Source organism: Pseudonaja textilis, chromosome 4 (genome assembly GCF_049901715.1).
Source record: "Pseudonaja textilis isolate UNSWEBS1 chromosome 4, rPseTex1.2, whole genome shotgun sequence".
Classification (NCBI taxonomy): Eukaryota; Metazoa; Chordata; class Lepidosauria; order Squamata; family Elapidae; genus Pseudonaja; species Pseudonaja textilis.
In genome coordinates this window covers 63450617-63475020 of record NC_141993.1, presented here as the reverse complement: position 1 = coordinate 63475020, position 24404 = coordinate 63450617, and the positions used below count along the sequence as shown (strand labels likewise).

The window sequence follows — 24404 nt, the reverse complement described above, 5'->3', positions numbered from 1 at the left end:
CTCATACTATGTCATTAGAGTCTCATACATAGAAGGCTCCAAAGCAGATTCATTTTATGGTCTTGATTTCCACGGGTCTGGCTTTTAAGGCCATGTACTTTATTAAAGGTTGTATTCATGCATGAGATCTTTTGATGTTGGAGGTAGAACATGCATTGTATTGCCAAGAAGGAAGTGTTATTATACAATCTAAGCTCACGTTATTACTGGAAATGCTGTTTTATAAAATATACAGCAGGTCTTCATTGCTAAAAGTAGAAAAACTACAGTATGTTCATCCATGAAAGTACTGTGGGGTCGTAGATGTGTCATTACAATTTTACATCTGTTCTATATGTTGTTGGTTTCAGTCATAGTGAACCGATTGTGGATTTAAGATTAAAACTGCTTTTCTTAATAGTTCTGTCACGATTTGAATTTTCAAGCTTTCAGAAACATCCACTGCTGTTGAGAAACTAGTAATTAAGTGACAAGAATGGGAATCCAGCTGCAACATAGCTTTCGGAAGAAAACAAGTTTCAAAATATTGGCGGCTCTCCACAGGGCATTAAAAAACCTACACTTTCAAATGAAAATAGAATAAATACACCCTGTTTTAGAAGATGCAATCATGCCTTGATTCCAACAGAAATTATAAGGGGTGGAAAGCTCCATTGACTTCATGGAGTTGAGCGGCATCTGCAGCAAGGTAGTTTTGTGCAAATGATGACATATGTTATATGATGTCATGACTTATTTACCTGTGACATCGCAATGCAAGTAGAAAACGAATGAAATTTGCAACAGGACTGTAATTGACCTTTGTTCCCTCCACAGACACTACAAAGGGTTTCTCGCAGCTACAATGTGTATCTTTTTGCACTATGGTTGGGCATCATTCACATTGCCACAGAAATAGCATATATTGTATTTAATAGATTTATAAAGGAACATTGAAGAATTATATTGTACATTTAAACAATGGTATTACAGTAAATGAACATTTTGTGCTAATACGAACAACTATTTGGCCTTTTGCTTGATCTTTGTGTGTCTCATTTTCAAGGCAAAATAGTTTGCCATGGCCAGTTCCTAGGACTGACAGGGAATGACCTGTCCAAGGTCACTCAGTTGACTTCACGCCTAATGCAGAACTAGAGCGGAGAGTCTCCTGATTTTTAGCCTGGTGTCTTAACCTCTAGACCAAATTGGCTATCTCTTTTATAAAACCCAAATTTTGCCTGCTGCAAATGGGAACACCTTATAGTAGCTTGGCCCTACACATATTTATTTGGAAATAACATCTTTTCAATCGTTGAGATCTTTTTCTCCCCAATCTAAGCGTGGTTTCAATTTCCCAACCCTACATAGGCACATTCACTAGGACAGGACATCCAATGTCTGTTTAGGGTTATATTGGAGAAACTAAAACATTGCCTAAAAGCTAAGGAAAGAGACCATGTTTTGGGGGAGTGTTTGAGGTTTTACTAGAGAAAGGTCCAAAATGAAAAGTTGGGTATTGCACCCTCCTCTGTTTTTCTTGGTCACATCTATGTCCGGTTTTCTCCAAGCAGGTAATAGTAGTGTTCTTTTTCCCCTTTCATTTCATCAACATAACACAACAACCTCCCGAAGATCAAGAGGAGATGGATGCTATGAGAACCCAACTAGCTTTACCGAACCGTTTTAAACTTTGCTGTCCCAAACGGGCTCGTGATTCTTGCCCTCATCAATAGTAGAGTCAGTGCCAACACACACACACACACACACACACACGGGGGGTTTCTCCTCTCTTATAGTTCCAGCAACGAAAGACACTCGAAAGGTTCCTCCTCCAGGTTGGGCGGGGGGGTAACTAAGGAGGAGGAAGAGGAGGAGGAGAAGCGGCGAAGGGCAGGGTTGGAAGAAGGAGGTGTACTAAAGCCGGCGAAGGTGCGATGCCAGGAGACTTCGAGGAGCCCCAGCTTGCCTCTCTTTCCCTTTTCTTCTTCCGTCCTTCCTCCCAGCCCTCCTTCGCCGCAGAAAATGACGGCGGCCGTGGATTCGAGCCTCAAGGTCTCTCCGAGGTAAGGTCCGGGGCTTTGCTTGCCTTTCTCCCCCCGCTCCCCGCCCCGTCCTTCGCTTTGCAGCGTTTTCCTTCGTGGGGAAACCGCAGGCAGGACCGGACGCCGGGCTCCAGGGCAGCTGACCGCTCCTGCCGCGAGAAGCTTGGCGGAGGGGAACAAGGAAGCAGCATTTGCTTTAAAAAGCCCCACAGCTGAAGGGCTGAGGAGCCTCGCGTGCCCCGTCCTTTGAAGCAAAGGTGCGGTTTGTCCCGAGGTGCCTGAATACTAGCCTAGAAGGCGGCTACTTCACGCGGGACAGCCGCGCGAGCCGTGAGTGTCTCGTGTGCATCGCTGGAATAAATATCTATGGAGATTTTCAGCCATCCAGGTCATGGTTGCCCCAAAGGTGCTTTTTTTTTTTTTTTAAAGAGGCAACTTGACTTTCTGTTTTTTGTTTTTTTTAATAAACGTTTCGCTTCTGGTCCAAGAAGCTTCTTCTGCTCTGACCGGATGGTATAAATCCTTCCATTCCCCGCCATCCAGTCAGAGCTGAGGAAGCTTCTTGGATGGGAAGCGAAACGTCTTCAAAACAAAACCAGAAAGTCCAGTTGCCTCTTGAAAAAAAACACCCTCGGGACATCGCTGGAGGAAGCTTAAATTGGATTGAGAAGAACCGACTATCTACTTGATTTAAAAGTACCGCTTACGGGATCCAACCTTTTTTTTTTTCCGTCCCTCATCCCAGCAAATTGAGGACGGCCCTAGCCGAGATTAAACTATACAACCGGATTCTTAGAATCGGATTCTTTTTCCCTTCCCACGCGACTCCAAACGAGCAGCTTCCCATCATAAGCAGTGTCCATTAATAACCGGTCACGTTGGCTTAAAAGAAAGGGCAGACGGAAAGAAACGAAGGGAGGAAGGTTGGCTTTTCACGGGACTGGAAGGAACGTGACTCTTGGTCGCAGGGCACGTGGGAATTGAGAAGTGAGGATCGGCTAAGCAAAGCAAAGCTAGGTAGTATATAGGTCGTGCAGGGTGCAGGCATGTAGCAGCCCCGACCCATTAAAATTGAAGTTTGAAAAAGGATTCTTGCTTTCCCAAAGTGCCGTCTGATTATAGTAATGGCTTTGTGGCAAAAAAAAAAATCTTCCAGCAAGTTTGTATTTGGGAATGGGATTGTCTTTTCCAGGGATCATATAATTTCAGAATATTCTAATGAGAGAGAATGCTATGTTACAAACATCACACACACATACACACATGTGTATCCACTGTAAATTTAAGCAGGCAGGAGGGGCAATGTATTTCTTTTTTCTTTCTTTAACATGGCTTATCAGATTTTCTTACGGGTTGCAAGTCTAACATAAAATACAAGCCAGTGGACATTCAGTACTTGGAATGTCCAGAATGTACTTGCTTTATCATGACCAACATTTTCATCATACATATGTGTATGAGAGAGATACATAGTTTCTGTTTTAATATAAATCATTGTATTTGTTTAAATTCAGTTGCATTAAGTTTTCAGCAATAGAAGCCACTGCAGAAATATGTTTTCCCCGGTGCCCAAAGATTATTTGGAGTTTCATATGTGCCCCATGAAAAATGAAGGAAGTAGACTAAATGCTTAAAGTAATAATTACATTCATTACAGAAGGTGTTATAAAAAAGAAATGACAGTCCTTGTATTTAATGTTATCATTTCCATACATGTTATCATTTTCATACATTTCCATACAATCTACAGGCATGTAGATTTTATGGCTGCCTTACATCCATTGCACTCTGACCTAAATAACATGGATTGCTCCAAGAAGCAATAAGTTTATGAACTGTTCCTTTAGCTAATGAGTTTTTGCTCTATTCCCTTGAGCAGATGCACTTCATCAAGTAAATATTAAAAAATCATTATAGAGGGTTAATGGTGTCTTAGTGGAATAGTTAAAAATAAACACCCAGACATCTTTGAGCTAGTTCAGTCATTCTTAATGGACAGCACCTGTCTCGTTCATACATCTCATAAACCAGTAAATAGAGAGTAAGCATAGCCATCTTTAACCATCTATGTGCTAGAGAACACACATCATGTTTGAACAGCAGAGGGTGCAAAATTGAGCCCTTTTCTCTTACTAGAAAAAATTAATTAGGAAAAATATTAAATATGTTTATTATATACTTTTCAATGTGATTTCCTTTTTGCTCTTGATAAATAAAACATAACAAAGCAACTAATGGATTGTAATAATGCATAATCATATTTAAATACAGTTCATTAAAGAAGATGAAAATTATCTTTAAGCATCAATATTTATAAAGACATAGAACCAACAAATTATAAAATGCCTAGGAGAATCATGCAAAGGCTGTGCTTCCTGATTTGAAAGATACTATTAATTTATTTTATGGCTATAATAAAAAAACCTTACTCCAGTCTGAAATATTTTGCAGAGGCAGACAAACTGGTGCCCTACCATCAATCAGCCACTGTAGATGTTTGCCTGTTTTGTTCCTATATGTACTTATTATAATGTATATATTTATCTTGTTCCTCATAGTTTTAGCATGTGCACTGTGCATAAAAATAAAATGAGATATAACATTTTAACATTTCTCAATAACAATGCTTAAAATTGTCTTCTAAACATGCCAACTAAAGACCAAGTCTCCAAGAATATAATCATCCTTTATACTTGCAAACGTGAAAAGAAACACGTCTTCTGATTTTTTCCTTCCACTTCACTTCATCTCCACAGAGATGAAGACAACATAACTGTTCTTATTTGAATGTAGCTACAATAATTCATTATATTAGAAAACTTGATTGTGGTATCCAATAGAAATATAATCGTATTTAAAAAAAGTTCAGTCCCTCTTTGCTCATTTTTTTCATCAAGCCAGGAAGGTCAAGGATGGAACAGGCAAAGCCAATCCTGTCTGTTCTTAGAATTACTGAATGTTCAAATTGTACTTTAGAAGATATGCTATTAAGATCTTTAGGGCTCTCTGCAAGATGTACTTCTTGAAAATAAGAACATTTTACATGGCCATGTGTCTCTTAGGAAAGAATTAGAGATTGTCCATTACAAGACACTGATAGCTTGACTAGTGGATTTTAATAAGTAATGACAAAATGACATTGAGAAAGATCAGGCTTCTAATATTTTTCAGTTCCTTTAGATATAACTTCTGATTAAAGTATTTTCATTCCGCTGCTTGCTCCAAATGCAAGTGAACCATACTTACGTTTATTTCTGTTATGAAAGAAAGGCTAGCTACTTCCTCCTTTGCCTCCTCTCTTGGCAAATATGTCCACACAACATAAACCATAGAAAAAGAAATAATGCCTTTTACTTAAATGCATTTGTGAAATTCTAATAAGCTGCCAAGAAATATTTATTATGGAATGATTAGTAAAGGTAAATAGAATTAAGTGCAAAATAATCTATTAATATCAGTGTAACTTTAACCATGCTTTTGCTTGGACCTTATATCAGTATACAATATATATAATATAAGCATATAATATACAGTGGTATCAGTATAGTAACAATAGTCATATTACTATCGGTGGTTAGAGATATTACTATGTCACTTAATATGGTTATAATAAAGAATAAACCATAACTCTTTCATGTGAAAATAATAATAATCAATTGATAGGTGTGACTTTCCAACACCTACAATTTTATGTACATATATACCTAGAACACAAAATTGATTCCTGGGACCAATCTGTATGAGCATTTTAACTCATCATTCACAAGGATTACGATTCAATATTATCAGTGGGAATAATTTTAAAGCCTTATTGCCTGAGTGTGAGAACCAAGAATCAGCTTAAAGCGAGTCCAAGAATTATATGCTCTGTTGCTTTGTATAATGTAAGAGTCTCACCCCTGATGTTAGTACTGTATATTAGTATATAAGCCATAGTTACTGCTTCCCTGAATAATGCTACCTTGGTGCTGTTTTTAAGCTGCTACAGAAATGTTTAGTAGCGATACAAGTAAAAAAAAAATACTTATTTAATGTAATCTATAATAGAGTTGCAGCTACTGCTTTCAGGTGTACTTTTAAGGAGGTAAACAGATTCCATATATATCTTTGTGTATGTTAAGATGCAGAATATATACTTTGCTGCAATTTGAGCAAATATGACAAGCTGCCAAATTTCAATGTCATGATTGGTTAGCTTCACACCTGGCATAGAGATATACTTTGATCATTAGACACTACTCCTGTTCCAAGATCTGGCTTTCAGATGTAGCAAATTGGCATATGTGACAGATTTGGCAGAAGGTCCTCAGATGTGTCTTCCCAGATAAGAGTGAAGCCATATTCCCACAGAAGATTAAACCAAAGTCAAATTCTATGCTCCTGGATTTAAGCTTTCCACCTCCTTTTTTATTCAATGAATACTTGAGTTTCTTTTGATGGCCTTGGAAAGCAACTGATTTCTGTTGTCACCAGAGTTCCTTTTAGCCTGAGAAATGCTGATTCCTGTCTTGCCAGCTTATTCCAGTTGCTGAAAATTGGCAACCACTATGGACCCTGATAATCATCAAGTAAATCCTAAGTCCACTGCTCAAAAAAATAAAGGAAACACAAAAATAAGACATCCTAGATCTGAATGAATGAAATATTCTTATTAAATACTTTGTTCATTACATAGTTGAATGTGCTGATAACAAAATCACACAAAAATTATCAATGGAAATCAAATTTAGCAACCCATGGAGGTCTGGATTTGGAGTTACACTCAAAATTAAAGTGGAAAAGTGGAAAAAAAACACTACAGGCTGATCCAACTTTGATGTAATGTCCTTAAAACAAGTCAAAATGAGGCTCAGTAGTGTTTGTAGCCTCCCTGTGCCTGTATGACCTTCCTACAATGCTTGAGCATGCTCCTGATGTGGTGGCGGATGGTCTCCTGAGGGATCTCTTCCCACACCTGGACTAAAGCATCCCCCAACTCCTGGACAGTCTGTGGTGCAACATGGTATTGGTGGATGGAGCGAGACATGATGTCCCAGATGTGCTCAATTGGATTCAGGCCTGGGGAACAGGCGGGCCAGTCCATAGCATCAAAGCCTTCGTCTTGCAGGAACTGCTGACACACTCTAGCCACATGAGGTCTAGCATTAGGAGGAACCCGGGGCCAACCGCACCAGTATATGGTCTCACAATGGGTCGGAGGATCTCATCTGGGCACCTAATGGCAGTCAGGCTACCTCTGGTGAGCACATGGAGGGCTGTGCAGCCCCCAAAACAAATGCCACCCCACACCATTACTGACCCACTGCCAAACCGGTCATGCTGGAGGATCTTGCAGGCAGCAGAATGTTCTCCACGGCATCTCCAGACCCTGTCATGTCTGTCACATGTGCTCAGTGTGAACCTGCTTTCATCTGTGAAGAGCACAGGGCGCCAGTGGTGAATTTGCCAATCTTGGTGTTCTCTGGCAAATGCCAAATGTCCTGCACGGTGTTGGGCTGTAAGCACAACCCCCACCTGTGGACATCGGGCCCTCATACCACCCTCATGGAGTCTGTTTCTGACGGTTTGAGCAGCCACATGCACATTTATGGCCCGCTGGAGATCATTTTTCAGGGCTCTGGCAGTGCTCCTCCTGTCCCTCCTTGCACAAAGGTGGAGGTAGCGGTCCTGATGCTGGGTTGTTGCCCTCCTACGGCCTCCTCCACGTCTCCTGATGCACTGGCCTGTCTCCTGGTAGTGCCTCCATGCTTTGGACACTACGCTGACAGACACAACAAACCTTCTTGCCACAGCTCACATTGATGTGCCATCCTGGATGAGCTGCACTACCTGAGCCACTTGTGTGTTTGTAGACTCCGTCTCATGCTACCACTAGAGTGAAAGCACCGCCAGCATTCAAAAGTGACCAAACCATCAGCCAGAAGGCATAGGAACTGAGAAGTGGTCTCTGGTCACCACCTGCAGAACCACTCTTTTATTGGGGATGTCTTGTGAACTGCCTATGCTTTCCACCTGTTGTCTATTCCATTTGCACAACAGCATGTGAAATTGATTGTCAATCAGTGTTGCTACCTAAGTGAACAGTTTGATTTCACAGAAGTGTGATTGACTTGGAGTTACATTGTGTTGTTTAAGTGTTCCCTTTATTTTTTTGAGCAGTGTACATTTAATTCAATTAAACTCCACTAAAGATTGTCCACTTCAGCATGAATTCATCTCTTTTTAAAAAAAAAAAGTAGAAAGTTGTTAGCATACTTGTGTTAAGTGTCACAATTGCACTAGTGTAGTGAAATTAGTGGCATTTTTCATATGTGGAAACTCAGAGTAACATAGTATAGATGCAACAGTGCAATTTCTATGGTATCACTGAATTATGTGCAAACATTGTGAGAATCACATGTGGGCCAGGATTAGGAAATGTAGAATTATAATCAATCGTATTCATTCTTAGTGTAAGCAAAACCAAATATTAAATGTCATAATCAGTTAAAACACTCAATGATAACTTCTTTGCACCAGAGAAATCCACTGTGTGAGTTTTTGTAATTCAGAACACACACACGTTGTTCTTAAGTGCCTCTTGAGTGAGTGACACTTAACTAGAGTACATGAAGTTAATCAACAGATTTATAACTGCCCAGCATATAAAAAGAAGTAGCATTTGCATATAAGGTTAACTATCATTGAAAAAAATTCAATTGTTAAAGTATTATTACTTGAAAGTCAATTAATTACTGCCTTATGTTGTTAGTTTGGGTAAATGGCTACTTTTGCAGAACACTTAATAAATCAGATATAATTATTTTGACTGTTAATCCCTTCACCACAATATGAACTATGAGAACAAATTGATGAATTTCAGGAAATAACAAGGGACTAGAAGAGATAAATCAAAGCACATTTTAAATAGACAAAAAATGTTAAACATGAGCTGCTTCCATCTGCTTATATCTGAAACCTAGGCAAAAAATATTAGATGCAAAACTGGGACTATAAGAATAGCTCTTCTGGATAAATTATTGGTCAAGTGTAGATCTATGGAAATACATAACCTGGATCTGAATACAATGAGTCTCAAGGCAGCTACTCAAAAAGTTCATTGAACTGAAACTTGAAAGAATTGTTTTATAGAGGAAGGAACTATAAAATATAATAGAACTTTGAGTATTCCTCTTATTATTTTTCATAATTGACATGACTCCAAAATCCAAGAACATTGTTGGATTTTGTAGTCATATCAATTATAAAAAATATTAACTGCATATTCATTGCAGCTAAAGGATCAAGGTAGAAACATCAGTACCCATCTGGATATATCAAAGACTTGCAGAATCTTGATCACTTCAAGATGGGGACTTTGTCTCAGGTCTGATTTGGGCATGTTGCTGACTTCGGGTTGTCCTTCGTGATTCAACTAGCAGCTATACCTCAGCACTGTTAAATGTAATATTATAATAATATAAGTTGAATGGCTGGGAAAGAAGTTCTAGTCTCTACACATTTTGTGTAGGTCCTAAAATATGACAAGCTTCATTACACATTTTTGCTTAATTTCTTTTGCATGTATATATTTTTCTTATGAATAGTGTCTTTGTTTAGAACTAGAAAACCAGCATGGCTCACTCAAAGCAAATTATTTTTCTTTCTTCTTTAGCCCCTTGTGATCTCTAGAAACTCAGAATAAATAGATAATTAGATTTAGATGAGTTTTACTGAAAATATAATTAAGATTTTTTTTCCCAGAGCCCTGTTTAGTTTCCTTCATTTAGCTATGATTCTCAGTGGGGATGCAACTCTTCCACTGAATCAGTCTCTATAATAACTTTTCCTATCTCGTCCTCCCCTTATTTTTCTTATTTTTCAAAGATTCACACATTTTTTCCAAATTAACTAGGTCCACAGTGCCTTTCTATTTGACTAAGTCTAGAAGTGACAGAATACAATAGCCTCTAGATAGAGAAAAACAAGGAAAATCATTGAAAAGCTCTCTGACCTTAGGAGTTGAATTGGTATGATAAGGCACACCAACACACATAGTAACTAATTCAAAGATGAAACAAACATGGAAGGAGTATATTAAAACCATGTACAATGTGGATAGCAACATAGAAGATATTCCATATTTGCAAGATCTGCTATTGGTAGAAGATGAAGTTAATGTAGGATCAATATTCCACTCTCTGCCAAATAGAAGACTATAAAATTTGAGAGAATATCTATAGAAATATGGTAGGCAATTTAGGAAGAATGAGTAATGTTTTTATCTAATCTATGCCAGAAAATTTGGGGAACCACACTGCGTTGGAAGAGGGAAATCTACATTCCAATACCAAAAAAAAGACCCTTAATAGGATATAATGTAAACTATTACATAATATCCTTAATTTCACACATTGGCAAATCATGTATGGGATCATCCAAGGCATATTGGAACCTACTTGAAGATACCAGATCTCAGAATGGGTTTTGAGAAAGAAGAGACATTATTGCTGATATGTACTGGAGAGCTAAGAAAACCAAAGAGTACCAAACATAAGTTAGTAAATGCATCATGAATTAAAAAAAGATACCATGTCAAGCTGTGGAATGTTCTCAGGAAAATGAGAATCCCCGAACATCTCATGTCTTATACCAAATCTGTATTGGAAACCACAGTCTGCATGAAACAAGGCAAAACAAACTAGCTCCAGATTGGCAAAAAAGTATGTTAAGATGGTATATTTTATTTATTCAACTCTTATGCTTAATATATCGTTTCAGTAACTGAATTGGAAGAAGATAAGCATGATTTTAAAGTTTGAGGAAGAAATATAAATGACCTGCATCAAGATAATAATGATAATCTCATAGGCGAAAATGTATTTTCATTCTTCCTATGAAAGTCAAGGTGCATGGTGAAAAACTAAGATGAAATATACAGAAAACCAAATTCATGACAATATGTACAGCAATAAGCTGCAAAATTGACAATGAAGATATTGCACTAAAGCACAGTTCCACTTGAAACATAACCCTTTAAAAGATTTAATATGTAGATATATTTATCTACTGCTTTTTCCTTTTATTAACTTTTGAATCTATAAGCCTCACATTAATATTTAAATATCCCAAGGTTATGACATTATATCATTTTCCTTAAGTTTTTCTGAAAGAGCTCCACTTTTTTTGATCAGAGAACAGATACAAACATGTACATTTCTCATTTTTAAACCTCATGCATAAATGTATTATCTCTCTTTCTTTCTTGTTTTTTTAAATAAATAGAACTTATAGAAATTAAATATTTTATATTCTATATTTTTCTCTTTAACTCTTCATCTTCACATATTTAAAGATATTATTCTAAAAATGATCATAATAAACTATAACAATATATTTTGCTTTCAGAGGTCTAAGCAATAATATTTGTTCCATAGCTCAATTTTTCAGTGCAACTGCCTAGTCCTGTCCACTTCTTATTTCTCTTCCCCATTCTCATTATTCATTCCATCATCATTAAAAAGGCACAACAAAGAATGTTCTTTCTGCGTCAACTCAAGAAGTTCAGACTGAACTGTTGATACAGTTTTACAAAGGAGTTATTGACTCTATCATTTGTATTTTCATAACTGTTTGGTTTGGTACAGCAATCAAACAGGACAGGAACAGATTGCAATGGATAGTTAGGACTACAGAAAGAGTGATTGCAACCAGCTTGCCTTCTACAGAAAATCTGTATATTATATGGGTCAGAAGAAGGGTTGAGAAATGTGTAAGACTCTTCTTATCCTGGCCATAAACTGTTTCAACTCTGCTCCTTGGGACATTGCTGTAGGGCATTTCATGCAAAACAACTAGACTCAGGGACAGTTTTTTCTCCTTATGAAATCACTTTGCTGAACACCTAACTCTCACAGTACTGTCTAATGTCTATATACAGTATACTTACCCATATTGTATGGTAGTAGTCTTACTATTATCTTTCTTATCTTTCTTACTACCTCCTCTTAGATGATGATGATGAGTATTACTCTGTTGCTTTGCATGTGCACTAAGAGCTTCTGCACCAGAAACAAATTCCTTGAGTATCTGATCACACTTGGCTAAATAAAGTCTCTTCTCTTCTCTTCTCTTCTCTTCTCTTCTCTTCTCTTCTCTTCTCTTCTCTTCTATTCATTTTCCAGTCCCTTTAATTTTTCCCATTGTTGTAAAAACTAGGGCACTGAAAGCAGTCATATAGGTTATGTCAATCTAACATCTAAATTCAAGTTCTGTATCCCACTGAGTTGATTAAATTATATACAGCAAATAAATGATATATCATACAATTTTATCCCCATAGAGCAATTGTTTTAGCACATTGCTTTTTAAAATAAATATTAAATAAATATAAATGTCTCTTACCACAAGACTGGAAGTGCTTCAAGCGTACCAGTTTTATTCATTTACTTAATTAAATGTCCTTTTTAATAACATTTTCTCAAAGTTGAATGTTTTTAAATTGAGTCATACCATTACATCAAAAGTTCTTGCTGATGTATAAGGTAGTTTACATAGTTGTACTGAAGTAAGTTTGTTATTTTACTTTGGCTTGTTGTATATTTGTTTAGAAGAGACCTCATTCTCTTTGTTTCTGTTTTGGCACATTTGTATTTTCATCCACAATTTCTTACTTTAAAAATAATAAGTGATTAAGAACTTGCTGCTTCCTTGGCATTGCTGTTTTTGTTATATATCAGTCTAGAACCATGATGGTGAACCTATGGCATGCAAGCCAGAAGTGGCACACAGAGCCATCCCAGCTCAGTTCCACTGTGCGTGCACACATGTCTCCCACCAGCCAGCTGATTTTTGGGTATCTGCCATGCATGCATGGGGGCAGGGCGCATGTGGGAGATGTGTGTGCATGCACAGGGGGTGGGAGGAGCATGGATGGTTGCACGCATATGTGCAGGGAGGCAGAGGAGCATGGGGGATGCTGTGCACAGGGGTGCAGGCACACGTGTGCACTCTTGCGTGTGCACATGCGCACTTTTGGCATGCAACAACAAAAAGGTTAGCCATCACTGGTCTAGAATGATCACTTATATTTGCTGGGAGACTCATTTCTATGTTATTGCATCTTCCTGAAAAAACTCTATAAAAAGGCTGGATGGTTTCTAGTGCTAAAAAAGCCATTTATTTCCTCTGTAATTCTAATGTGATGCTAGTTAACTAAATCTGTTCATCTGTTCTTTTTCTTCTATTAGTTTAGTAATACATAATAAATTGATCTGGTAATTCAATCATGCAAGCATCAGTAATTTGAAAAGGCTGTAAAGTTCAACAATTGTTTGTGTGTGAGAGAAAAAGAGCTGGAAGAGAAACAAATCCTTTTTCATGAAAACAAAAATTTCCTAGCCAAAATTGGACAGGTTTGTTATGGCTCAAATCAAACAGTTTTTAGGATTTCAGTATTGTTATGGAACTTATGATGATGCAATGGACCTGTTGTAATTTGTCCAAACATAACTGCAGTTCTAGAGGAAACTATTTAGGTCAAAAAACTATTTATTTAGGTCAAAATATTGTTTTTCAACTTTAGCAACTTTAAGAGGTTGAAGGACTTGATGGCTGGCTGGGGAATTCTGGGAGTGAATTCCACATATAGTTACCAAGGTTGAAAAACACTGGGTCAAAGATTAGAACTCCTCTGCAAAAGAGATGGTGGGTGATACTCAGTAGAAACCATAAGCTTTACATGCAGGAAGATCCACATTCCCCTCCAGCAATATCTCATCAGACATCAGGGCATGGAAAACATCCCTGACAGGTTGAAGAGTCACTGCCATGCAGAGTAGAAAAATAATGGACAAGTCGACAGATACACAGAGCAGCTTTTGTTGGCATATGGGAGATAATGGATTCAACAAAATTATTGTTTATATCTGTAGAATCTGACAATAATATTCTGCCCATGTAGTTGAGCTGTAGTATTCATCAGTTTTATCCCTTAGCATTTATATTCTATCTTATTATAAAGGAAAAAGTAGTGAGATATGCCAGAGTCTAGTTTTTATGGATTACTTGCATATTGCAACAAACCAATAATAAAAGTGTATGCATTAATTTGTTTCTGGAGGAGAATATTAAAGCCCAAATGTAAAAACAACAGCTGTGGCTTTCAACTAAGCCAATAATGATAATGCAGCAATGTTTATTCTCAGGGATTGTCTGTTTCTTTCAACTGTTCCCTCTTTGAAGCTCCAAATTTAAAAATTTTAGCTAATTAACCCCAACACTTTATAACCCAGGCAGGGAGGATAACAATTTAAAATACTAGGAGCATTATGTATTGTGCTACTGTTGTCTGCACTCCCAACCCCGTTGTCAATTTCTATGCATAAAATTTAACAATAATTTGGAACAAAACTGCAGTTAGTCCAGGGAACAAAGGCTTACAGACTAGGAACACTTGATTCATCACAGAGCAAATTAAGGCAAGTTATTACTGTCGGTCTTATCTCAGTTAAATTTTGAAATGACTTCCAGCCATTTTAACTATAACAGAGAGATTGCAGAGAACTGAAATATTGTATTTGCTTCTGTGTTATGAAATATATTAGCCAAATACCCAACTTATGTTCCCCCCCAACTCCAAATAGGGGTAGAGGGACTATGTCAATAGAAGTAATAGCATATATATTTTAGTACTTATAAACAGTAGCAAAATCACTCCAAAAATTCATCTATACTAAAAGGTAAAATTGTTAATCATAAGTGAAAGATGTATGTAGACCTGTGTTTCTCAACCTTAGCCATTTTAAGATTGTAGATAGCACCATGCTGGCAGAAGAAATCTGGTAGTTGAAATCTATGTATTTAAAACGCTAAGACTGAGAAATATTAATGTAAAGTTCACACTTAATGGGCATTAATTTTAAAATCATAAATTAATTTTTCTGTGGTGCTGTTCAGCTTTCCTACCAATCTGGGTATCAAGCATAACTAGAAGCAGAAGGTTTTCATAAGCCACAACTTCATAAGCCACACTATTACTTTCTCTGATAAGCAGATATATAGACAGGGAACAGTTGCCATGATAATCCAGGTGCTTCCTTTATAGCATTTCTGAATATCATACTATTGCTTATATTCTAAAGGAATGGAATTAGGGATTAGTACCCTGTTTTCTATGTTTTTATACTTTGCAGTCCTAGCTGAATTATAACAACAGTAGATATCTGGCATAATGAAGTCTTATAATGCTAATCTGAAGGAGGTACCTTCTCTTCATTGTTCTTGGCAGATCCAACATTGATTTTGGAGATTCCAATATTTCAAAGGGAAATATCGACTATCTTTTTTCTTCTCATACTCTCCCCTATCATTGTTGTTAACAAATATTAACTTTGAGTTCATACTGGATAAAGTCAACATTCCATAATGCTAGATCTATTCAGACTGATTCACATATGCAGATCATTATTTGAGACATATCACTGATAGACTTGCAGAGAAATATCCAGATTCAAATGCAGGCTGTGCCATGACAGTACAAACAGAATCTATTTCAAGGAATATCTGGAAAATATAGAATAGGAATCATCAAATGAAATTGTGTATTGGGTGAAGCTGAAACAAAGGTGAAACTAGAACCCAGAGTTGGGTGAATTATTCGTTTTCTTACTGGGCTGTTCTTTTATTGGGGTGGAGGAGGGAAATTCGTAGAGAAGGTGGTGTTGCTATCTTCTATAAAAAGTCCTTACATCTAAAAAACATCCAAGTTACCCAGGAGCTTGCTCTTCCTAAGACCATCATCTGTGAACTATCCTTAAATATCACATTTTGATTCTTACTATGTTACAGAGCACCTGATTATGATATCGAACATGTAAACAAGCTAAATTCACTATTAACTTGAGCAACATCCTGCCTACATGCTTTTATCTTTCTTGGTGACTTCAATCTACCTCACATTAACTGGATCCTAAACGAATGTACAACTGAACCCATACATGCAACCTTCTACAATGCTGTTACAAATCTGGGACTGGAACAACTAGTAACCAACAATACTAGACTTAACAACTGCCTTGATCTAATCTTCTGCAATAGTTTGAATTTAATTTATGGAATACAAACTAAAGAAACCTTTTCCAACAGTGACCACAATATGATTGATTTTTGTCTTAACATACGCCCACACAAAAATCATCACAATGACGTAGTCCCCAATTATAACTTCAAAAAAGGCAACTATGATCTTATGGACAATGATCTCTCATCCCTTGACTGGCAACCTCTATTCACTGGATGCAATATTGTTGAAGACCATTACAACATATTTTTACTTGAAGTCAAAAGAGTCATCAAACTATATGTACCAATAACAACTCCAAAACCCAGAAAAAACAGATTACCCACAACAATAAGGAAGCTTCAATCCAAAAAGAGATCACTCTGGTGGAAAAACAAATCTGGTCATGTTGCCAACTTCAAAACCTGATACAAAATTTTATGCCACCAAATAAAGACTGAATGCACAATTATCACATTAAACAAGAGGAAAACCTTCTATGCACCAATTCCACCCACGCTTTCTACAATTTTGTAAACAACAAACTAAAAGATTCAAGGTCCATCCCACCCCTGAAAGGACCTAATGGTAAAGACTGCAACGATGACACCATTAAAGCCAACCTCTTTAACACATTCTTTGGCTCAGTATTTGTAAACAGCAATCGATCATGCCCGGTATTTCCTAGCCGAACCACAGAAAACTACAATGATCTAATACATATCGAATATGTTGAAAAATCACTACGCAATCTAAAACCATCTCTATCTATTGGACCAGACGGAATATTTGCCTACTTCTTAAGAAAGTTATCCACAGCCATCGCCGAACCTCTAAGTATAATCTTTGAAAAAATTTTCAGGACCAGCTCCTTGCCTAACCTATGGTCACAGGCCATGGTCATCCCCATCTTCAAAAGGGGAGACCCCAGCCTAGTTGAAAATTACAGATCAATCTCCTTATGCTGCATCATCTGTAAAGTCATGGAATCAATTATTAACCAATCCATTATCCTCCACTTAGAGACAAACAACCTACTCTCTAATAAATAATTTGGTTTCAGAAAAAAACTATCCTGTAATATTCAACTCCTACACTGCAAAAACATATGGACTATACAACTCGATCAGGGCAAAACAGGGCAAAACAGATGCAATCTGCATAGACTTCTGTAAAGCCTTTGATTCAGTGGTACACAACAAACTACTCCTAAAACTAAAATCTTATGGTATCTCTGGACAACTGCGTAACTGGATACAAGCATTCCTGTCAAACAGACAACAAATGGTCAAAATTGGGAGTGTCCTATCAAATTCTGTACCTGTCAATAGTGGTGTCCCCCAAGGCAGTGTTCTAGGACCATCTCTCTTCATACTCTACATAAATGACCTCTGTGATCACATTAAGAGCAACTGCATTCTCTTCACTGTTGATGTAAAGCTGTTCAATATCACAGACAATACTGCTACCCTTCAAAAAGATCTTGACTATGTATCAGAATGGTTAAACAAATGGCAACTTCAAATCTCAACAAATGAATGCTCTGTCTTACATATTGGCAAAAAAAATCAGAAAATAAAATACAAGCTGAATAGTAAAGACTTTGTTGATGATCCAAACTCTGACAAGGACCTTGGAGTATTCATCTCTAATGATCTAAGTGCTAGAGCCCACTGTAACTACATAGCCAAAAAGGCATTAAGAGTTGTTAATCTAATCCAAGTAGCTTTTTCTCTGGTAATATCACACTACTAACTAGAGCATACAAAACATTTGCTAGACCAATACTCAAATACAGCTCATCAGTCTGTAACCCGCATTACGTATCTGATATTAGCACAATTGAGAAAGTCCAGAAATATTTCACAAGAAGAGTTCTCCACTCCTCTACTCGTTGTAGAATACCTTATGCCACCAGACTTGAAATTCTAGTCTTAGAAAACCTTGAATTACGCCATCTTCGGTCCGATCTAAGTATAGTATATAAAATCATACATTGAAATGTCCTATCTGTCAATGAATTCTCCAGCTTCAATCATAACAACACAAGAGCACACAATAGATACAAATTCAAGGTTAACCGCACCAAGCTTGATTGCAGGAAATACAACTTCAGCAATAGAGTGGTCAACGTCTGGAATACTCTACCTGACTCTGTGGTTTCTTCCCCAAACTCCAAAAACTTTAACCTTAGACTGTCTACTATTGACCTCACCCCTTTCCTAAGCAGTCTGTAGGGGGCGTGCATAAGTGCACCAACGTGCCTACCATCCCTGTCCTATTGTTTCTTCTATTTTTCTTATATGTACCCATTTCATGTATTCATAACTATGTATGTACTTATACCTATTATCTTGTAAGCGATTGACAAATCAAAATAAATAAATAAAATAACTAAAGATACTTGTTAGGGATACACCCTAGCAGAATCTGCACAGCAGTCAGGCAGGCAGGCAAAATATGTGAGATAAACGTTTTTGTAGCTTACACTCAGTAAAACAGATACACAGTGCTAATTAAATAGTTTATTCCGGTAAGAGTTATAGCATAGTCAAAACAGTCCATATATCATTCACTAGTCCAGTCCATCCAAGGATTATTCAGTTGCAAATTCCAGTGTCGAAAAAGAGAGGTCAGTAAACTTACAAATATCAGTCCAGTAATATATCTCCTCGCAGTAGAGATATGAAGAACTCAAAAACTCCTCTCGTCCTTCAGCAACTCAGCAGTAGGGGAAACACGCAGTTAACAAACCATCAATCCATGCAATCCAGTAATGTCAGCGAATCGTCAGTAATCAATCAGGTTCTCTTGCTCCCTGTTATGGTGGTTTCACACCACACCCAAAATTACATGCTTTGCAGTTTTTAAAGTGACACACACTTAAACTTACAATCATAGTTTATATATATTATTTTACCCAAACTACGTTAGGTAACCTATGTTATTCCTAACAATACTGTTGTCCGATTTTTACTTTTAAACGTTTACCTCAAGCAGTAGTTGTGGGAATAGAGAAAAATCTCTTCATGCTCTGGTCTTTTGCACAAAGCCATATGGAATTAGTTTGATAGCTGCTTACATGAATCCAGGTCTACAGCATAGTTACAGATGAGGTGTAACAGTCACATAATGGATGTGAGAAATAGTGTGAAGTGCTATCAGATACAGATTAGCAGTTTTGAGTACATAGCAGTTTTGACTATGTTTTTTTTCTGTAAAATTATTCTCCTTTAAAATTGGCAACATTTTTTTATGCCAAAGATTTTGTAAATTTTGTTTTGGTTTTTATTCTTGAATAACTTTAGGAGTCTCTTGTTTGATTAGGTGGCCATACTAATTGAATAAATGAATGAATGAATGAATGAATGAATGAATGCATTAATTAATTAAGAAAAAAGAAAGAAAGAACGAAAGAACGAACGAAAGAAAGAAAGGAAGGAAGAAAGAAAAACTTCAATAAATAAATGGTTCTGTATTAAAGAAAAAGTCAAGGATGAAATGCTAGAACTTCACTTTTTTTTAGGAAGGAGGCACATTTTTATAAGCAGATATGATTATTATGCTTAGCAAGTCACCTGGGCATAACATTCCAGTTTGGTAAATCTCACCTTATTGCAAAGTAGGTCATTTGGATTAGTTCCCACATTTAATAGAATAAGATTTTTCAAAAAGTGTAAAGCAAGGAAAGAAAATATCCATGTAAAGTTACAGAATTATGATTTTTTTTCCATTCAGTATTCTCCATTTGATATTTATTCCAAGATGACATCTAGTTTCATATTAGGATTTCTAACAATGATTCAGTTGTAGTACATATGAAATCCTTGTTCAATATAACATAATGTGAATACAGGCAATGGAGTGCTATATTTTTAAAATACAAAGGTGGTGTTTATTTAAAACTTGGCTGATTAAGTGACAATGTATAATACTAGAAATAGATTCTTCTTCAGTAATTACATCCTCTAGAGTCATAATCCTGAGACATAGATTATCGTATAAGACTCCTAATGTGTGATCTATATAGCCTGTGGAATTAGGCCACAGATAGCATTTACAGTTTGCCTGAGGTTTTCATCCATAACAAATTCCAAAGACATTTGCAAGAGGTATTTTTAGCTGTCACTTTGACTAACCATCTGTGCTTTTACTGAAGAATATGGATGGTTAGAAGTGAACAAATAATGCTAAACAGTTCTAACTTTAAAATCACAAATGCAATTACTGGGGTACATATGTCACCCAAACATATTTTGTTTATGTTTATTTCCAAATCAGTTCTATATATTTGAAAGAATGCATGTAAAATGAGAAAATCTGGATTAAAATTTCAGTGATTTTGCTATTCTAAATATTTGTCAGGTTAAATGATATTATATAGGGAATGACTGCTCCTATGAACCTATTTGGGGTTTCATTGTTTGCCATACAACTCATTAGTAAGTCATCTGGAGTTTAGCATCATTTGGCTAACTTAAACGCATGGTGTTATGGTTTTATTAATACATTATCTTGGAAAATGAATTTGGTTTTCTAAGCTTGGTTCTCCTGTCCACTTTTCATAAACACTGTATTTCTGAGAAAAGAGACAAGTTCTTATTTTCAAATATGGTTTATATGAGCAAAGATGGATGACCTGCAAACTGTGTGCCATCTTCAGTCCAGTTTGAAAACCAGAATCCCCTACAATAGTGCTGAAATTCAGAAGCAAGCTTGCAAATCACAGTGGTATAATTTAATATCTGAAAAAACTAGATAATATATAAATTAAGTCCTTGATAAGCTCTAATATTCCTGTTTTATTTTTCAATATCTTACCATTTCCACTTTTAAAAAAAACAGACTTAAATATTTCACTTCTACATCTCACAGTTCTCAAAGGGTAAACAACTGGAAGAAATTTTTCTTATTTTTTTTTTCATCTTGTTCCCACAAATTACATAATATCAGGGACAAAAAAGCTTCCAATGGGAGATTATTGTAGAAAAGCAGACCAATCAAAGAAAAAACTGCCTTCCTGAAAATGGGAAAAAATAATGTTTTTCCTAGCAAAACATTCAGTGGTGGGATTCAAATTTTTTTACTACTGGTTCTGTGGGCATGGCTTGGTGGGCGTGGCAGGGGAAGGATACTCGTAAAATCTCCAGTCAGATGTGGTATTTGCTGGTTCTCTGAACTACTCAAAATTTCTGCTACTGATTCTCCAGAACTGGTCAGAACCTGCTGGATACAACCTCTGGTTCAGACCAATTCTAGGGGCAGAGGAGGTTTTGCAGGTGACCTGGATAAAAGTAATAAATAGCTTTATAAGTTAAAACCACATAACTTGTGCCTGAATCCAACTGACAACCTGTGTACAGGCTGCAAAACAGATATAATGTGTGTCCACTGGCAAATACCCATGAGGATCTGGGCCACTGGTTTTGAACCAACTGAAACTTTCAAGTGATCCTTTAAAAGAACCCCATGTAAAGTGTGCTGCAGTAATCTATATGTAGTCTATATGTATTTCATAGTATTTAGTTGTGTCTAGCACAACATAGTGTATAGCATCTAAATATTACTAAAATGATGATGGCTCTTGTGAATCATATGATAACACAGAGTTTCCATATTTATGGCTACCTGACAAATTTGTTATCAAATACTCCAAATTTTCTGGGAAATAGCCTTAACCTAATATTTCACTGTTCACTTTGTAATGAATGTGTCAAATAGCATGCTAACTCTATATTTTGCACATGAGCTTTGACAGTGATAGATGTTCCGGATCCTAGAGATGTACTTTAAGCTTCAAAAGAACAGTGGAATTATTACTAGCTTCAAAAAAGACATTTTTTATGAAATTGGATTTATACATTATAGGATTACAGCACTGGACTCTGTTCAGAAAGCTTCTCTCCAGTGGGTCCATTTCCAGCCCAGATTGCTATGCTGACTGCTTTTTTTTGCTTCAGGATCAGATTGCCAGCATCAATATCAGATTACCAACAGAATTATCTTGTTTGTAATAATGCTGAGAAAGGGAATCCAGTCTTTGAACCGGTGATTGGTCCCAACTAACTTGGCACAAGAAATGTCAGTTAAAAAGCTAGTCAGAGATTTGACTTCCATAAATGCCAACTAGCCAAATTGATGAGAATGTTTCCAAAACACATTAGCACAGGGTTTCATTGTGAGGCAGCACTGCTGTTCAATTAGCTGGAGTAAAGGTCACTGGCCTTGAAGGATCAGGTATGAGCAACTGATGTGAACTGACAGTGTTACAATAAAGTCCACGTAAATAATCAGGAGTCAGGACATATCCAGATTCAGATCAAATAGCCATCAGAGGGAGATCATGGCCTGGAGATTGGACAGGAGCAACTAAAAAGGAGATTCTAGTGACTTTTTAAGCTCCTGTCAGTTCATTCTCTAATGACTGAGAATGACAGTTAGCCTTACTACTGTGGTACTTAGAAAATGTCCTTGACATATACCACCCTCTAAGCGTGGGAATTCCTTAAGAGATAATTCAAGCAGCCAGCCCAAGGTTTAAGGTATGAGCTACTTCACTATGTTATGCTATGCTGTTCTGTTCTGGTTCCATGTTTGTTTCAGAATTTGGAATATTACAAGTGTTATTACAGTAAAATATGCAGGAAAGTTATTTTACATGCACATAGTCATGTGTGATGACCCGGGGTGTGGCACAAAGGCAATACAGTCAGATAATCATTAAAAGTCCCTTTATTAGCTCCAATTTTGCCCCCAATGTCCAGGTTACGTTCTGGCTGGAGAAAAACTCTCCCAGGAACAAACTTTGACTAAAACGAATCAAGTCCAAAACATGGTCAACACAAACTGTAATTATAAATTCACTCAAGCCAAAATGAGGTAATTAGTTTGGCAGGGCAGGAGCAAGAATTCTAGATGTGCAGGCATGGCAAAACTCACATGGTTGGGAAGACACCAGGAACACAGATAAGCAAAGACAACACAGGATAAAGTCACGTTTGCTCCCAGCAGCTGCCATAGTCAGCATTCAGTTCTTTTAAACTTTCATTCCCAGGTGTGGCTAATGAAGGGAATCGGGGCCCTTTCATCCCCCATAAGCCACGCAACCCACATTGCTCTCTTCTTCATTCCTCTCTGTGTGTCCTAGGATGAAGAGGGGGTGGGCCTGGGTCTTCCTCTGAACTCCCTCTCCCTTGTTCTATCTCTTCCCTGCTCTGCCCAGCTGGACTTTGCCCTTCCCCAGCCTCCTCCACAAGCCAATGGAGCCACACTCCCACTCCCTGTCAGCTGTTAGTCTTCTTCCTTGGATTTAGACTCTGACAGGGGCATGACATCATGTGACCTAATGAAAGATATTTCCTTCACAAGATGGTAAGACAGATAAAGTCCTGCCTTCTGACTAGAAAAAAACATTCTCTTTTGGTGATCAGGATGGCAATTGGTAGGTACATTTATACAGCCATAAGCGTCAGTCCTTATGTCAAAGCTGAATTTATGTAAAGGTCTTTGCGTCATGAGTTCCCATTACACTAATTCAGTAACAGTAACACTTAAGACTGGTATGAGCTTTGTCTGATGTTGAATTGTCTGATAAATTCTCAGATAATTTCTTTGAATCCCATTCTTCAAAAACCGATTAACTGTTCCATGTTTGTGCTGATAGAAATGGCCTGCTTTGCTTCCTAAATTTAATCAACCTCATTGTATTCTTTGCCTTGAAAAGCTATAATTTACCTCTTTCCTTGGGTATGAAACAGATGACTTAGTATAAGATTTAGTGTGCAATTTCTTGCCTGCTGGCACAGTGAGTGGATGTAACCGCTATATAATTTGGAGGCCTCAAATTGCTTCTCTGATTCAGAAGAGAATACTTCATTGTATTGTTGAAGGTGGACAGATGCTATATCCAACATAGTTCTGTATTGTGTTTTTTTAAAGGCAATCAGGCCACTAATTCAGAACAAGGCTCCAATACTTAAAAAGGTATACTAAATAGCTAATCCCATAACAAATAGTATGATACTTTTGAGCCAGAGAAAACTTCAAGAACTAGAAGGGTAAATGATACAAAGGCTTATGAAATGATTCATTTGTACCAATGTCACTGATTCCACCCCCCCGTTCTCTCTTCAGCAACTTTGAATGTCCCTTGATGTATGAAATTTCGCACCATGGTGACACAGATAGTAGTGTCAGAAGTTCGGCCACGGCATGTAAGAAGGTAATTCCTTTTTGAAGTTGTTTTAGTGAGCAATTCAGCTATACTGTTTACTCATTATTTAATTTCAATAGTATTTGAAATGCACACAAGGTAAACAACTAAATCATGAAAAATATTAATA

The 24404-nt window shown here is 37.0% G+C and overlaps 1 protein-coding gene across 5 annotated transcripts in view; it reads left to right on the top strand.

The window, feature by feature from the left end:
- Window positions 1-1856: 1856 nt before the first annotated feature.
- Window positions 1857-24404, top strand: part of SPHKAP (SPHK1 interactor, AKAP domain containing) — a 68733-nt gene continuing 46185 nt past the window's right edge. For all 5 annotated transcript variants that reach the window (XM_087933260.1, XM_087933259.1, XM_087933258.1 and 2 more), the window contains exons 1-2: window positions 1857-2045; window positions 24196-24283. In XM_087933260.1, the coding sequence (XP_087789386.1) occupies window positions 2005-2045; window positions 24196-24283 (129 nt within the window). In that variant the 5' untranslated portion in view covers window positions 1857-2004. The remainder of the gene's footprint in view (window positions 2046-24195; window positions 24284-24404) is intronic.